Source organism: Pan troglodytes, chromosome 21, assembly GCF_028858775.2.
Source record: "Pan troglodytes isolate AG18354 chromosome 21, NHGRI_mPanTro3-v2.0_pri, whole genome shotgun sequence".
Classification (NCBI taxonomy): domain Eukaryota; kingdom Metazoa; phylum Chordata; class Mammalia; order Primates; family Hominidae; genus Pan; species Pan troglodytes.
The window spans coordinates 47,429,516-47,444,909 of record NC_072419.2 but is presented as its reverse complement, the minus strand read 5'-3'; the positions used below and the strand labels follow the sequence as shown (position 1 = coordinate 47,444,909).

Genomic DNA, 15,394 nt, shown 5'->3' with positions numbered 1-15,394 from the left:
GGGGCAGAATGCCCCTGACCTTGTAGGCTCTACTTTGTATGTGTACATGTCTGCTGAGCCAAAGCTGTTGAAAGTGAAAGGTCTGTCACTTTGAACCCAGTCTACTTGTCCCTGGTCTGTCAGCCAGAAGGTTCTACTGGTGATGGCAGGAGAACAAGGAGCCTGCAAGGGAGCCCATCTACCTTCTGGTACCACTGACTTCCCTCTCCCGGCCCTGCTTGCTCTTTTGGTTTGCGCTGCCCAAATCAGGGTTTTTCAACCCTTGTTACTCATTTAAATCACCTTGAGAGGTTTTGAACAATACCTATGCTAAGGCCCCGGGTACCAGTATTTTTCAGAAGCTTCCCAAGTGGTGCTAATGTGCTGTTAGGGTTGAGACTCCACAGGTCATAACCCTGAGCTGTCGCACTGTAGGGACACGGCCTGCATGCATGGGATGGGGCAAACAACTCCTGATGCCAAAGCATTCAGCCCCAAGTAAGGGTCTTCCCCACCAACACTCTGCCTTCTGGGTCAATCAACATTTGTCAGGTCTGGAGGAATCTTGAAGTGAAAATGATCTTTAAATTTGCTTGAGAGTTGGCACGTTTTCCACTAGGAAGAACAATCAAAACATTTGCAGTGAGGCAAAGGCAATGTCTTACAGAGCCCAAGAGAGGTGAGCCTCAGGTCTACAAAGCTGCCTTAAGAAAGGCAGAGCTGTCTGTTCCCCAGGTTGTGTTCCAGAAAGACACTTGTTCAGCAAATAGAGATACGTATTGATGAAAATTAAAAGGGTAAACACTAACAAACAAATGCGCCAAGGACGTCCTAACCAACGTGGATGGGCCCTAACAGAAGGGCCTACACAGTCCTCTTCCTTCTCTGATTCATAGGAAACCTTTCTCTCCAGGCCATAAAAACCTAGAGAGGAAACATGGATCAGGAGGGCCCAGGTGAATTCCCACCCACCACCTTCTTGTGTATGGGGAAAAGCCACCCTCCTCTCTATGAACTGGGACTGTGAAGCTGTAAAAGAAAGTCACACAAGAACCTGAGCACTATCGCTGTTTGATACTGGCTATCAGTTCATGTCATCCACGGAACCGGATCTATCTTAAATTTTTTGTGTGGTGTCATTTTTGTTCCATCCCAGCACAGCCAACTATGGAAACAGAGCTTCAGGAAGAGAAGGGCCTTTCAACTGTGTTGAAAGGGCCCAGAGATTTCAGCTGCCAAGTCCTAGAGGCAATCAGAATGGCACCTGGCAGTGTTAACGAACTGAATGCAACATTTTTGAAAGGAGAGGTTTCTGTGGAACTGGAAAGGGGCTCTGGTTGTTTCCAGCTCACCACCAAAACTGGCTGGCCACAAAGAACCCAGGCAGGATGTACTCTGCTCAGACACACCCTCAGAGGATGGGCAGGAGAGATTGGACCCACAACTCCTGTTAGCCCAGAGGAGGGGTTACAGCTCTTGCTGCTTAACCTGAGAAATTTCCAGAAATTTCCTACCTGCTTCTACTGCAGAATAATCATCTGGCGACTGTTTCTAGTGAGCATGTCCCATGCAACAGGCTTTCCTGAGCCCCCGAAAGAGCATACAAGTCAAAGGAAAAAGGACATGAGGATGATTTATTTGGCAGTCAGATCTTAAGAGGGCAGCAGAACTAGCAAATGGCCAACCCTGAGCCCAAATGTGGGCAGTAGGTTTGTGTGTGCTGAATGCTGGCTATGCTATGAGGCACCTTTGCGCCCACGGGCCTGGACCCCGGCCTCTGTCCTCAGAGGTGAGGGCTGCCTTTCTAACCTTCCCATCTCCATCCCTGGATCTTTTTACCAGTTAGAAGCTGCAGCAAGGATGGGAGCTTCATTCAGCACCTAACTGCCTGTACCCCACCCACCCAGGAGTCAGGCAACTCCTCAATCCCTTTTTCATTCCTCAGGGAAAGCATACTGAGTCTTCTTTGACTTAAAAACAAAAAACCTCACCAAAATAGGCTCTGCTATTTCTTCTCTTCCCACCCTGGCCCGCCCCCCCTTCCTGACAGTGCCTTACATCACAAACTAAGCCCTCTTAACACAGCAGGCAGCCCACCTGCCACTCTCCTCTCCAAGGTTTCCCTACAAGGGTGAGGAGCAGGAGGAGTAAATAACTTAGTTACAATACCATTGAGACGAAAAATAATACTGCTATTTTTAACATGATCCCCTGTATCTTTCAGGCTGGGTCATGTTCCCAGCCATGGGCAATGTGCCCTTGTGCTGTGTCCTCCTCCTCAGGCAGGGCAGAACCCTTCTCCATGCAGGCCCTACATTCCTCTGCCCTGGCTCCAGGGCCAAACTGCAGGGGCATCTAGCTTCTCACCCTGCCCAGCTGTGGTTTTAAAGCTACAGGACAATGTAAACTTTGTTTCCCTGGCCCAGCAAGGCTCCTCCTCCTCCTCCACTCTTAGGAATGTCAGTAGCTCCTTGGAGTCTCCTGTGCCACTGGCTGAGGCAGCCTCTCTCTCCAAGGGGCTTCGGCCATGGTCCTGGCCCCACAAGATGGAAGGATCCATCTCCAGAAGTCAGGGCCAGATGTGTGTGCTTAATGCGAAACACAGTACAGTTTTTGCCTTCATCCAGAGCTGGGGCACGGAGGCCCAAAACAGTAATAACATCTCATTAATGGCTTGGTTTCTGTCTAGCATTCACTGCTGGAATCCAGGCTTCAGGCTGCGAGACCCGGAAGGCCGCCACAGGGGGCTGCTTCCAAAGAACCCAGTTCGCGGCATTCTACAAGGCGCACAGCACCTGCTGCTCTCCAACGAGGCTGGGGTACAACTAGAGGCGGTTGTCTCCATTGACCCGAGTCCTTCTTGGGGCCCTGGACAGAAGGGAAGAGTGTCCTTACTGGCAGGCAGGGCCTTGCAGCCCAATGCCAGACAATATTACAACTTTTCTACCCAGGAGAAAGAAACACTGAAGAAGGAGGACCTAGCCACTGCCTTCCTGGCTCTAGCACCCCTCCATCTTCCTCACCTTCGTTCTCGACTGTCAAAATGGTCTGCGAGATGCTCCTGGGAGATGCGGAAGTCCTCAAACGGCTGCTGGTAGCGGGATTCAAAGGAGCCTTCCCGGGCTCGGCCGTGAAACAGCTGGCCTGTGGCATCTGAGCCCCGCTCCCGCAGGGACGTACCACTGAAGGGACTGAGGTCACCATTCTCCTGCTTCAACGAAGCCAGGTGCACAAGAGGGTCAATGACTCCTCTGCACTTCTGGAGGCTGCTGCCTGGCTCTCCTCCCACCTACCCCAGGCCAGCCCACCCCTGCTGCAGATACCTTGGCAGGGAAAATGTCAATCTTGATCAGCAGGGAGGCCAACTCCAGGTCCTCACTGTAGTTATTCTTCAAAGGCACTGCTCTGTATCCTAGGAGGAGGAAAAGCCTGGCCCTCAGCCCACGAGGGACAGAGCAAGGGGCCCAGCCCCACCCTGCCAGCAAGATTGCAGGGGCACTGCCTCCAGGAATGGTCCTCACCTGTCTTCAGGCCTTTTACTGGGAAAGTAGCCTGAGCCAGGAAATTCTGGTCACTAAACATGTCTTCCTCATACACCACGAAGCGCAGAAAGGCAAATTCAGGGTTACTGATCTGGAAGTGGAAGGGCTTGGCTGGCCATACAGGGTTGAGTCCATTGTCCACTGTGAAGGCAACGACAAAAGGCTTCAGGTCACCCTGGGAGAGGATGGGATGACTGGTGGGGAGAGGCTTGCAGTGCCCCAGCAGGATGAGGAGGATGACTGGGAAGACAGACTGACCCACAAACTCTGTCTTCTGCTTGGTGCTGTCATACTCAGCTCCAGCCACCTCAATCTCCACAAAAGGACACACAATGCCTCGGCCATTCTTTGGCAGATGTCGGGCCCCCAGCACCTGTAGGCAGACAAAGAAGGGCCTGGGATTGTCCCTCCTGCTCCCTCCAATCCCCCACTGCGGAGGCTCAGGCAGCATCTGTGGAGTGGAGGCAGCGCGCCCTCTGCTGGGCCCCCGGGACACTGCCCATGGAGTCCCTCACAACATCAGGGACCCTAAGCTGTCCAGAGCAGCTGCTGCCTGTAGTTTATCTGAAGTCTGAGCTTTAGCCAAAATTTCCATGTGAGTTTTGCAATCTACTTCATGTTAAATCCATTACTATTTTAACACAGAAATCTTTTAAATGACCTCCCCTTAGGGAAAAAAAAGATCTCATCAGAACAAAACAAGTCATCAGAACAAGTCACACCATGGCTCTGCACGTCCTAGATGCATAGTGACTGCATGCTATCTTCACCCCTTCAAAGACTCAGCTCAGGCCCCACCCACCCTGACCACCTTGATGCCTGAAAATACCTACTTTTGGAGAACTCAACATAAACAGACTCCAACGGCAAGCAGCCCCTTTCCTACCCTGAAGCCCAGATGAGCAGCACCCACCTCAATAGAGATGGCACATGGCTCCAGCCCGCGGAGGCTGCTCTTGTCAAAGGGGTCGAAGGCCTCATCCCGCATGGTGCTTGGCTGCAGCACGTAGCCACAGTGCCTGCCCGTCATGAAGAGGGCCTGGTTCATCTGCATAGGCTTGTCTGGAAGAGGCAGATTATGGTGTATTCCAGTCCAGCTGCCCCACAGTGCCCCTCCCCACCCTCCTCACAGGGGACTTCCTCACCAGGGGTCTGGAAGTTGAGGGCCACAAGCTGACTGCCACAGATCCACATGGGCAAAGGATCGTAGTTGGAGGAATCCAGTCGCTGGCCCTTGGGGTAGATGCGGGAGAGCTGCAGTCGATTGTACTGAAGGAACTTCTTGCCTTTGGCCTTGTTCACGTATTTCTCAGCCTTGGTTTCCGGGAAGGATGACATGTCCCGGTAGCAAGCACGTTCTGTGCCAATCTCTGGGCCAAACAGGGAAAACACTTACAGAGCCCGCCCACCCAGGAAGTGTTGGGGGGATACCTAAATACTCTTTTTGCACCCACCAGGCCCTCCAGGCACATGCACACCCCGCCTGGGCCCTGGCCCTTACTCTCTTCATCGAAGGGAACAGGCCGGCAGTAGACGACAAGTTCAGAGAGCTCCAGGGCAATCTTCTTCCTCCGTTCCATTATCTTCCCTTCAGTGAGCTGGTGACACACACAAGGCCCTGTAGCCCCAGGCTACAGCCCTGCCCAGGAGAAGGAAGCCCCTGCCAACCTTGGGCATGCCCATACTGCAGGTGCTCTGGGCCCCTCTCCCACCTTCCCCTGTACCTTCCAGACACCACACCCAACAGTAAATGAGAGAGCTCTGGCCTCAGCCTCATCCTGAAATCATCTTTCCTCTTTTCTGTCCCAGAGGACACATTTGCCCTCCAACCCTCTTAGGGGGGGTGGGGGATACAGACTCCTCATCACCACCAATGTTCCCAGTGACCTTCCAGGGATCCTGGAATTGGCCACACTCCCAAATGACACTTTCTGGCCATTTATTACCCAGCCTCATCCTGGGGTAAAAATGATTCTTCTGTGTTACCTGTGACTGCACTGGGGATACAGGCCCCTGGCTTGGTTTCCATCTGTGTCCTAAGGATGATCCTCACTGCCTCAGCTCCCCCAACTCAAATATAACCACCCACTCTTCATGGCAAATCTCCATGCCAAATCTCTACAGAAGCCCACTTACAAGTACCCCATCCCATCCTCTCCTGGAGGACTTTCTTTCAGTGGCTTTTTTTTTTTTTTTTTGAGACAGAGTCTTGCTCTGTCGCCCAGGCTGGAGTTCAGTGGCGTGATCTCGGCTCACTGCAATCTCCACCTCACGGGTTTAAGCGATTCTCCTGCCTCAGCCTCCCGAGTAGCTGGGATTACAGGTGCCGGCCAACACGCCCGGCTAATTTTTGTATTTTCAGTAGAGACAGGGTTTCACCATATTGGCCAGGCTGGTCTCGAAGTCCTGACCTCAAGTGATCTGCCCATCTCGGCCTCCCAAAGTGCTGGGATTACAGGCGTGAGCCACCACGCCCGGCCTCAGTGGCTCTTACATTCAGACTCTTCCCTTTTCAGCCTAGACCCCCAGATCCAGTCCTTCAACCACCTGGTATGCCAGCACCTTTTCCTTCTAGGGGACAGCTTGGCAAGCACCCTATCCCTTCTCTATTTGGCTTGCAGGTGCCCTCTCCAAAGCAGCTACAGACCCATCTACCAAATGCACTTGGTGAAAGGGCCACCAAGTAGGAATTCCCTAACCCTTGAGAATACTTCTCTGTTCCCCCAGGCTCAGGGGAAGAGGCCACCCTTCTCCAGAAGGCTGGTCCTACCAGCTAAGCTTGGGCTCCATCTCCTCCCACACCCTGCTCGCTCCTTTCAGCCATCTGCATGAGAGCCTGCTCAAACCCCAGTCACCTGTTCTCTCCCTCAAGGACAGGCCCTACAAAGGCTCTGCTTTTGCCATTCCAGACTCCCTGCTGCCCACTGCCATCTAATGCCAGCCATACTGCTGATGCAGCTCAAAAGTCTCACAAGGGCTATTAGCTGCTGCTGAATCCAAAGGGCACTTGCAAGTTCTTATCGTTCCTGTCTTTACCTCTGTAGCTCTCAACACAGCAGACCCTCTGCCTCACCAGTGGCCTGCAGTCTGTCTGACCTGCCTTTCCTGGGCTCCTTTCCTCGCCCATGCCTTCTCATATGGAGCTTCTCAATCCATCCCAAGTTATCTTCCTATGCGACACCACCTCATCCCTTCTATGCCTCAGCCCCCACTCCACTCCTGCTTCCAGCCCAGGACTTCTCCTCTTAGCTCTGGTCTTGTGTATCCAACTGCCCACTAAGCAGACCCACTTCAACGACCCATCAGTATCTCAAACTCAACACAACCTAAACACACCACATTGCATCTTATGTGTCTGTTTCTTCTCAATCCCTAGCTAAGGCAGGGGCTGTGGCCTATCTGGCATAGGCCATCGGCTGCCCCACTGCTCTGAGGGGGCCTGTGCTGGGAGCTGGAGGCCTCAGCTGCCTGACAGGCCCACACACTGCCCCCCAGAAGGTTCCAGCAGAATCTCACCCTGGCGTCTGCTGTCTGGGCCACTTCACGGATCTTTTTCACCCAGTCCTGCAGCTCCTCCTGTGAGTCGGCAGCAACATCCAGGGACCAGTGGGCCACCGACGCCATGCTGATGGAGAAGACGAAGAGCCGGTTGTTCTTGCCCTCAGGACGGATGGCTGGGAGGGCGAGAGCAGATAACAGCTGGGAATAGACATCTCACCCCCTCCACCCCACTCCACACCGCAGGCACTGGCTCAAATGAGTTCTATCTCATCCCATTTCCTCCTTCCCACACCCCATGAGGGGAAGGACTACTCTGCTGGCCCATTTGACAGATGACGACGCTGCAACTCAAACAAGTCACTGCTGGTTGTGGTGGAGCCAGTGTTCCAACTCAGCTCTGACTCATGCTTCTTCCTCAGGCCGTGTCTCCCTCTCCACCCCATCTCCAAGCCTCTGTCACATCCCTGTGGTACAACCCATTAGGCCTGGGGATGTCAGCCAACCAGGAGCATCAACTTTGTTCTGCTGATTCTGACGGGTTCCCCAGTGCCTGGCATAGGTAAACATGCAGGGGTCAAAGCTGACGGTGACAAAGGGAGCCCAGGGTGTCAAGGGGATGTCCAGAGCATGGGGAGAGCTTGGAGTGAGGACAGACTTTGGGGTTCAGCCATCAGCTTCCTCCCTAGGAGCAGGAAAGAGATACAAAGAAGAACCTCACCCTAGGAACAGTGGGCAAGAGAAACGGATGGGAGCTCACCAATCTGACAAGCCGGCACATCCAAGACCCCCCGTAGCAAGTCCCCTAGGGGGCTGTTCTCGTCCAAGTGCTGTGGGAAGCAAAGCCCACCAATGGTCAGCATGGCTACTGCATATATGTGTGAGGGGATATCCGTGTGCATGGGACAAATACATCTTGTGGGTGTACCTGTGACTGCCAAATGTAGCACAGGTATATGGGAGACTACGTGCACGGCCACATGGACTGTGCGACCAGCCCATGTGACAGGTGTCTGTGCATGCACATGCGTGCTTGGGACTGTGTGATGGGGGCATGCCAAGGAGAATCTGGGAATAGGGAATGCTGTTCCTCAGGTGGTTCTGGTCTTACCTCCCTCTCCGGCTCCAGGGCCACGGGGTTGACCATCTCTTCCACGTAGTTTGATGGGAACCACAGCTGCTTCTTCCCTCCGTAGTCCCCTCGCCACCTGTGGGAGCCACAGGGTGCTGACCTCCAGCAACCACCCCAAACTCCCATGAGGAGGGTATCCTTTGGTAGGGGTTCCCATGCCTAAGCCAGGGTGAGGCAGGCACTGCTGGTGCACACAGGAGACAAGCACATCACAAATGCAAGTCTTTGGGGCCCCAGCTCCACTGGGGCCCTTGGACTCTGGGCCTACCACACCACTGGCTTACCAGCCTCCCTCTTGCTTCTCCACATTCTGGATGATGGCGCTCTTGGTGAAGGTCAGCTCGTCCTCCCTCTGGGCCTTGTAGTCAAAGAGGGCTTTGACTGCACACTGCAGAGGTGAGAAGCACCAGTCAGAGCAGAAAGGCTCTCCCTGCCACTGCCAACCTGGGGCTTCATGTGCACACACACATGTGCTTGGGCTTCCCTGCCTGGGGTCAGGCCAGTGGGAGATGACACTGCCATCAACAGGCCCTAGTTATAGTTCCTGTTACTGCCCTGCAGGGAAGCTCCAGGACAGATATGATCAGAGGCAGGGCCTCTGCCAGTGAAATACCTCGGGACCCGGGTGGAACCTTAAGCCCCACCCTGGGCCACAGGGAGAACCTTGAATCCGCTCCCAGGAGTCAGGGCTGGCAGGCCAAGAAGGCAGGGTCTGCAGTGGCCCTGAGTGCCTCCCCGGGACCTGGAAGCATATGGGGCCTGGATGGGACCCCACCACTCATCTGTGAAGTGGAAAGAAAAACTTCCTTCCAGGTCCCCTGGCTGTGGAGGGGAGGGGGTGAGAAATAGGGCCCAGGCCTTTTTAGAGAAAAAGGCAAAACAAAAAAGAATCTGTGTAACAGGGCTCCATGAGGCCGGGGAATGAGTGGCCAGTGTGCCTCCCAGCTCCTACCCCGCTGCTGCCCAGGAAGGAAACAGGGGTCACCCACGGGAGCAGTTTAAAGGGTCACTGCTGACTTAAGGGGTAGGGGCTAGGGAGTGGGTCGGCCCTGGGAGACCTGCGGTCGCTCACCAACCACACATCTCTCACAACCTCTTGGGCCTCGGAAAACCACAACCACCACTTCTCCACAAAGACCACAGATGGCCCAGAACACAGAAATGAAGCCCCAAGCAGCTGGGGACCCTCCCCAGCTTCCTATGCCCAGAGGCCTGAGCTGTACCTTGAAAGTTGGCATAGGGTTTGCCTCTACATAGAAGCCAGGGTTGCGTCCCTCATACAGGGCCCCGTAGTCAGGCTCCTGGAAACAGGACACAATGGGATATGTTAATGCCCCAGAGCCCAGAGGTAGAAAGCAGCTACTGGTTTCTGGAGCAGCTTCCCTTTCCCCCAGTGCAGCAAACTTGCACCTGATCCACAGGGATCCTTCAACCTCAGTAGAGACGGCTTCAGAGGCCTCAGGCCCGGCCTCACTGTTCCCTTTCCTTTCTTCACATTCTTATATGTAAGGCCCAGCCAAGGATTCTAAAATCTCTCAGGTCCTAAATGCCCAAACTCCCAAGTATTTCTGAGCTATGTGCAGGTGGGCCCTTCACAGACTACCCATATTCAGTGCTTTAGTTCAGTGGCTCATTGGTTCACTGCTGAGCCCAAAGTCAGGAAGAGCCTTTCCACTCCCCACATTCCTCCTGCCGCTCCTCTCCATCACCTGAGTCCCAGGTGCCAGTGGACAACAGGCCTGTCTCTCCCCAGCCAGCCCTGTCTACTGACGACAGCAGTCTCTCAACTCATCTCCTGGTCCTAGACCCCTTCCTTCTGTCCAGGGCCCTTATCACCAGCTGTGCTGCCATGGGTCCTGACTTTTTCCCTCACTGGTCTCACCTCCTGTGGCTCTGCCCTCCATACCATCCACCAGGCGGAGGCTCCACAACCACTCTTGGGTAGCCTCATCTCATCTGCCCTAGGACAGAGTCCAGGCCAAGCCCAGGTGGATGAGTTTCCACTGTGTGCACCTCTCCCAGTGTGAGCCCCAGAACCTCCTCACTCCACACCTTGACTCATGAGGAACCCTCTGCTTATGTGCCTGTCCCCATCCTTAAAGATGCTGCTCAGATGTCCCCTCCTCCAGACACCCTCCTGGTACCCACACTGTGGCTCCCAGCTGGACTCAGGGGCCCTCCCACGAACTTCTACAACACCCCAGGTCTTGCTGTTACACACATCCAGAGACTGGTAAGATTCTGGGTCTCTCCTGCCTCCCCTGCCATGCCCCATCTACCACAGCCCCCTCACAGCTGTGCCAATCTTCTCCAGTGCCTCCTCGTTGATGGGATAGCGCAGCTTCATCTTGCGGTATAGCGGGTGTTTCTCATAGTAGCTGATGAGGTCAACAAGGCTGTCGAACTCCGAGTTCCCTAGCATCACTGTCTGGCCCTCTTGCTGGACACGGCAATGCTTGATCTTGCCCTCAGCCCTTCACAAGGACAAAACAGTCACACAGGGTCAGGGCAGCTCAGACCCAAGCAAGGCCCCACAACCCAGTGCCACACCCCTCACCGGAAAGAGATGGCATATGAGTTGGGCTCATTCCGCTTCCGCACCAGGAAGGCCCCATCACGAGGGACACGCATTAGCATGTGCTCAGCCTGTGCTCTGGTCAGGCTCGCGTGGTACCACCTGAGAACAGGCAGAGTCAGGCCCGGCCAGCACCACCCATGGCCCTGCTCTGCCTTGTCCGCCCCCAGGCCCCTCCCTCACTCTTTGCTCTCGTGGGCGTTGGTCTGTGGGACAGGCTCTGAAAGTCGCATCTCAAACTCATTACAGCGCAGGGGCACCTGCTGGTAGTGCGTGATGAGGTCATAGAGGGAGTCAAAGACGAGGTTGTCTGTCAAGAAGAACTTGGGGGTCCCAGCATCTTGCCGGGAGTGGATACGGCAGTGCTGGACTTTCCCGTTCCGCCTGTGGAAGACACAGAGTGAGGGAGGCTGGGGGAAACAGGCCAGGGCCCCAAAGACCAAGTTCCACCCCAAATGAGGGTGGAACTCAAGGAGGGAGCCTCAAGGAGGGAGGCCAATCTCCTGAGGAGCTCAGGTGTGGGCAGTCACATGAACCAAAGGTGTGGGCTTCAAATGAACTGAAAAGGGAGGGGTATGGGGGGTGGTGAGACACAGAGTGTGTGTGTGTATGTAGGTGAAATTATGTTCCATGTAAAGCCTAATTATTGTCCTGGATCAAAGGCTCAAATGTTAACTGATTATCTCTGGGTGATGTGATGTCTGTGTACACACGCTGACTGAACATATGCATCTGCATGGGAAGTGTTACCAGAAAGAGAGCGTGTAGTCGCCCACGAAGGTCTCACTCTCTCGCACGAGGAAGGAGCCGTCAGGGGCTCCGGTCTCGATGCAGTACTCAGTAAGCAGGCGCTCAGCGATGTGACGCCCGTCACGCCCTGCCCCTAGCTTCCCATGGAACCACTTCTCATTGGAGTGCAGCTCTGTGCTGCTGCTGACCTGTCAGGGGAAGGCAACAGCAAAGATACTGTGACCCTGGCCCAGGCCTGACCTGGCCCAGCCCCCAGACCTGAGCTGGTTCCTCACCTCCTTGGGCTCCTCCTCATCCTCGTTGCCCTGGTCACTGCTGGTCTCCTCAGAGTAGTAGATCTTGCTGCTGGTCAGAACAAAGTAGTGGGGATACCATTCCTGGAACAGACCAAAGAGGGACTTGTGAGCCAGGGTCCTCACACCCACTGGCCTACCACCCCCAGCCTGGCCCAGTCCTCACGTGGTTCACAGGGTCCTCCAGGTAGAGGATGCCATTCTTGATAGAGTTGCTGATGTCGTTCTCAGAGTACATCATGGATGTAGGCACCTCCTCGTAGGCACTGCCCTCAGCCAGCTTCTTGTGCTGTAGGGGCAACCAGAACAGGGCAATGCAGACCCCAGTCCTCACCCCACCTCCTCACCCAGGTTTAGGCCCAACAGCTGAAGCCATGGCCTGGGCAAGGCACTGAGAAGTGTGGGGCTTCCGCAATAAGCCCGCCACCCCACCTTGATGAGGATCTTCCTCTTAAGCTGGTTGGGTGAGGGGAGCCCGTCGGCAGAGATCTCCACGGGCTTGGTGAGGAGTGTGTCCCCCAGCACCTTCTTGAAGTATTGGGCCATGTTCCTCTGCTGGGCAATGCTGCAGTGGTCCTCAATGGACAGGATGACTGGGTACCTGCGGGATGGGGGACAAGCACAGTGAAACAGATTCTGCAATTCTCTGGGTCTAAGTAGCCCCTCACAGTGAGCTGTTGGAAGCCAAGGGCCTGGGGGCTTCTTGTCTATAAAAACTATCCCAGAAAAGAGGCAGGCCATAGCCACTGGTGGGGCAGAGAGGGGTTCTACAGCTGTGGCAGCAGTGGAAACCAAAGAGTGGCAACTGATGCAGTCCCGAACTGGCCCAATTATGGAGGCTGCTCAGCAGTGCAAGAAAAATGTTTCACACCAAAGAGGCCAGGAGAGAGGAGAAGCCTCCAAAGTTAGCTGTTAGAGCCCTGGTGAGCTAAGGGAGACCAGTGACCACAGTTTAAGCAGTAAACAGAATTGAAGGAATGGGACATAGGGAACAGAGACAATCTTCTGGGCTGTGAGGGCAAAGGAGTTGGCAGGACACTGGCCTAAAGAAACCAGGGCATGTTTTCTGAAGATGAGAAGAGCATGTGTTCTACAGTCTAAAGGACCCATGAAGAAGAGAGTGGGCCCAACATGTAGGAAACGGAAAGTGTAACTTGGGAAGCAACAGCTCAAGCAGGGAGCAGGTGACGAGGAGAGGCCAAGAGGAAGGACAAAGATGAAAGGCTGAGGGAGAGGGGACAGGGCATTTGAGGAGTCTTTCTGCCCTCTGTCCCTCTAGAACGAGAGACCTGGAGCCAAGTTAACCCCTGGGTCATCCAGCCTCCGACTCACTCTGAGGCCACAAAGGCATGCTCCTTGATGGTGTGCAGGACATCTGAGAACTTGATCTTGGTGGTAAGGGTGTGCCCATGGTAAATAACTGGCATCCCATCCGGGCCGTCCCAGCAGTCCACTGGGGAGCAACATCACCATGGTCAAGCGGGCAGGCCTCCCATCTTCCCTCCCCCAGCCCTGGACCCCACGCACACTCAATGCAGCGACAGCCCATCCGCAGGCAGCGAGCATAGGCTTCCAAGGAGGACTCACTGGAGAACTGGTCCCCGGTCAGGTACCTGGATAGGCAAGGAGAGGCAGGTAGGTATGGTCAGATGGGCCCTCCTGGGGAAGAAGCTGGGTGGGCCTGAAGGAGCCACACTCACGTGTTGTGCGAGGAGGAGATCCAGTAGTGGGAAAGAGGGTTGTTCATGGTGTCCGGGCATACTGCATCCAGCTGCGAGTTCCACACACTGTTCTCTTTGGAGAACAGGAAAGTGACAAACTGTCCAGAAACATGTGGAAGGGAAGAGACAGTGAGTCCCTGCCCTGTCCAACCCAAGATGGTAGGTTGGGGGTAGGAGAGAGAGTGCTCTGTCCCAACTGGGGGTGGGCAAGGTGCACAGTAGGTAGAAACAAGGTGGCATCCCTAAGGAGCGTCTAGCTCCTGGAGCCCGGGTGGGGTCCTGGTCACCCCTACTCATTCTCTTGACAAAAAATGGGTGAAACATCAGGCTCACCTCATCCAGGAAGAAGTATGGCTCCTCGATCTCTCGTAAGGGGTCTCGGAGGAAGCTGAGCATGAACTCCTGCACCTGGAGGCGATCAACAGCCCACAGCTCCTGATGGGGTAGGGAGGGCAGGGGATGAGAGAAGCCTCCAGTCAGGGATGAGCCCAGCCCCCCACAACCTACCAGCCTGGGCCAATGTCAGCCCAGCCATACCCCCTGGTAGTCAAGAAGGAACTGCTGGAACTCAGGAAGGGACACTCGGCAAAGCTCCGGCCGCTCCCCAGCCCTGCAGGGAGAAAAGGTAAGCTAGCTAGTATGGTCAACAGACAACAAGGTGCCCCATGGAAGGCAGAACCCAACTCCCAGCCAGCACAGCTTCCCAGAATGGTCCAGCATGGTTCCCTACTCCCACTGCCTCCCACCTGGATCAAGAATCGCCCAGTGGAGAGATGAAGGGGGCCCAGGGAAAACCCCACCTCCCCACTCCAAACCAAACCTCAGAGTACTGGCTTCCAAGAAGGGGAGGTCCATCTGCAGGAAACAGAACCTGGTCAGGGCAAGACCCCTGGGAGGCCATGTGGGAAAGGGGCTAGTAAGAAGGCAGGCTAGAGCAGCAGATGGGGGCAGGCCTCAAGAGGAGAAGAACTGGAGAAATGGCACCCAAAAGCCCCTAAGCAGGGCAGCAGGGCTGAGGCAGGCAGAGCTGGGGTGTGGGGTGGAAGAGCAGGGGCAGGGGTTGAGGGAGGGCAGGTGGCTCATGCACCGTCTTCTGGGCGCTGTACATGAGGCTGCGGTACAGTTGAGCAAACTGCCCGTAGGTGATGTCCCCGCTGCGCTGCTCCAGGTCCTGCATGGTATAGAGCAGGAGTGCCAGTCAGGCAGTCAGGCCCCCAGCTGAAGGGCTCTTGGCTTCCCCTGCCCCCATCTACAGACCGCCCTGGGTGGTACTTACCGTCAGCCGCTCTCGGAGGAAGCGCATGTTGGGGACCCGGTAGTTGACCTGGGACAGCATGTTCTTCAGGTCCTTGGCTGATATACTGAGAAAACAGGGACATCCCCAGTGGTCTCATCCAGCTTCTCATGACCTCTGACCTGTGGGTCGAGCCCACCTGGGGCTGGACAGGTAAACAACACTATTCTGGGAACCTGGAGGCCTGAGGGCAAGACTGGATCAGAACCCATGGGGTGACCAAGGTTAGTCCCTTCCTTTCTTTGGACCTCAGTTCCTCATCTGAGCAAAAAAAAACAAAAACAAAAACAAAACAAACAAAAAAACCCTGTAATTCTGGCAAGGAAGATGTGAACAGATTCAGTAAAGTGGGTCAGGCATGGGAGGAAGAAAAACCACACTCCAGGCCTCCCCTCCTACCGGCACTGCTGAGGCCTGTGCCAAGGTGGCAGTCAGCCTATCCAAGACAGAAGGCAGGGCTCACTCACAACTTCCCTGTTGGGGGCAGCATGGCAGCAGGTCCCTACCTGCTGCCCACTGGGATGCTGGGAGTTTGGTCCTCAGAACCCACTAACCCATGAGAGGGAGGAAGGAGGAGGTGCATGCTCCACCAAATACAATGACTGGCAAC

At 55.0% G+C, this 15,394-nt stretch overlaps 1 protein-coding gene across 7 annotated transcripts in view; it reads right to left on the bottom strand.

The window, feature by feature from the left end:
* Positions 1-1,592: 1,592 nt before the first annotated feature.
* Positions 1,593-15,394, bottom strand: part of PLCG1 (phospholipase C gamma 1) — a 39,079-nt gene continuing 25,277 nt past the window's right edge. For 3 of the 7 annotated variants that reach the window (XM_024352157.3, XM_054674892.1, XM_063802508.1), the window contains 28 exons: positions 14,767-14,851; positions 14,578-14,661; positions 14,311-14,345; positions 14,028-14,100; positions 13,824-13,925; positions 13,470-13,588; positions 13,297-13,382; positions 13,102-13,222; positions 12,202-12,370; positions 11,936-12,058; positions 11,752-11,853; positions 11,477-11,664; positions 10,910-11,110; positions 10,709-10,828; positions 10,445-10,625; positions 9,375-9,452; positions 8,436-8,539; positions 8,131-8,227; positions 7,780-7,849; positions 7,038-7,195; positions 5,023-5,119; positions 4,667-4,891; positions 4,435-4,583; positions 3,780-3,894; positions 3,501-3,662; positions 3,303-3,391; positions 3,003-3,187; positions 1,593-2,847 (listed from right to left, as the gene is read on the bottom strand). In XM_024352157.3, the coding sequence (XP_024207925.1) occupies positions 2,805-2,847; positions 3,003-3,187; positions 3,303-3,391; positions 3,501-3,662; positions 3,780-3,894; positions 4,435-4,583; positions 4,667-4,891; positions 5,023-5,119; positions 7,038-7,195; positions 7,780-7,849; positions 8,131-8,227; positions 8,436-8,539; positions 9,375-9,452; positions 10,445-10,625; positions 10,709-10,828; positions 10,910-11,110; positions 11,477-11,664; positions 11,752-11,853; positions 11,936-12,058; positions 12,202-12,370; positions 13,102-13,222; positions 13,297-13,382; positions 13,470-13,588; positions 13,824-13,925; positions 14,028-14,100; positions 14,311-14,345; positions 14,578-14,661; positions 14,767-14,851 (3,361 nt within the window). In that variant the 3' untranslated portion in view covers positions 1,593-2,804. Of the gene's footprint in view, positions 2,848-3,002; positions 3,191-3,302; positions 3,392-3,500; positions 3,895-4,434; positions 4,584-4,666; positions 4,892-5,022; positions 5,120-7,037; positions 7,196-7,779; positions 7,850-8,130; positions 8,228-8,435; positions 8,540-9,374; positions 9,453-10,444; positions 10,626-10,708; positions 10,829-10,909; positions 11,111-11,476; positions 11,665-11,751; positions 11,854-11,935; positions 12,059-12,201; positions 12,371-13,101; positions 13,223-13,296; positions 13,383-13,469; positions 13,589-13,823; positions 13,926-14,027; positions 14,101-14,310; positions 14,346-14,577; positions 14,662-14,766; positions 14,852-15,394 lie in introns of all 7 variants that reach the window. The other 4 variants (XM_054674891.2, XM_063802506.1, XM_009437241.4 and 1 more) reach the window with 2 other exon arrangements.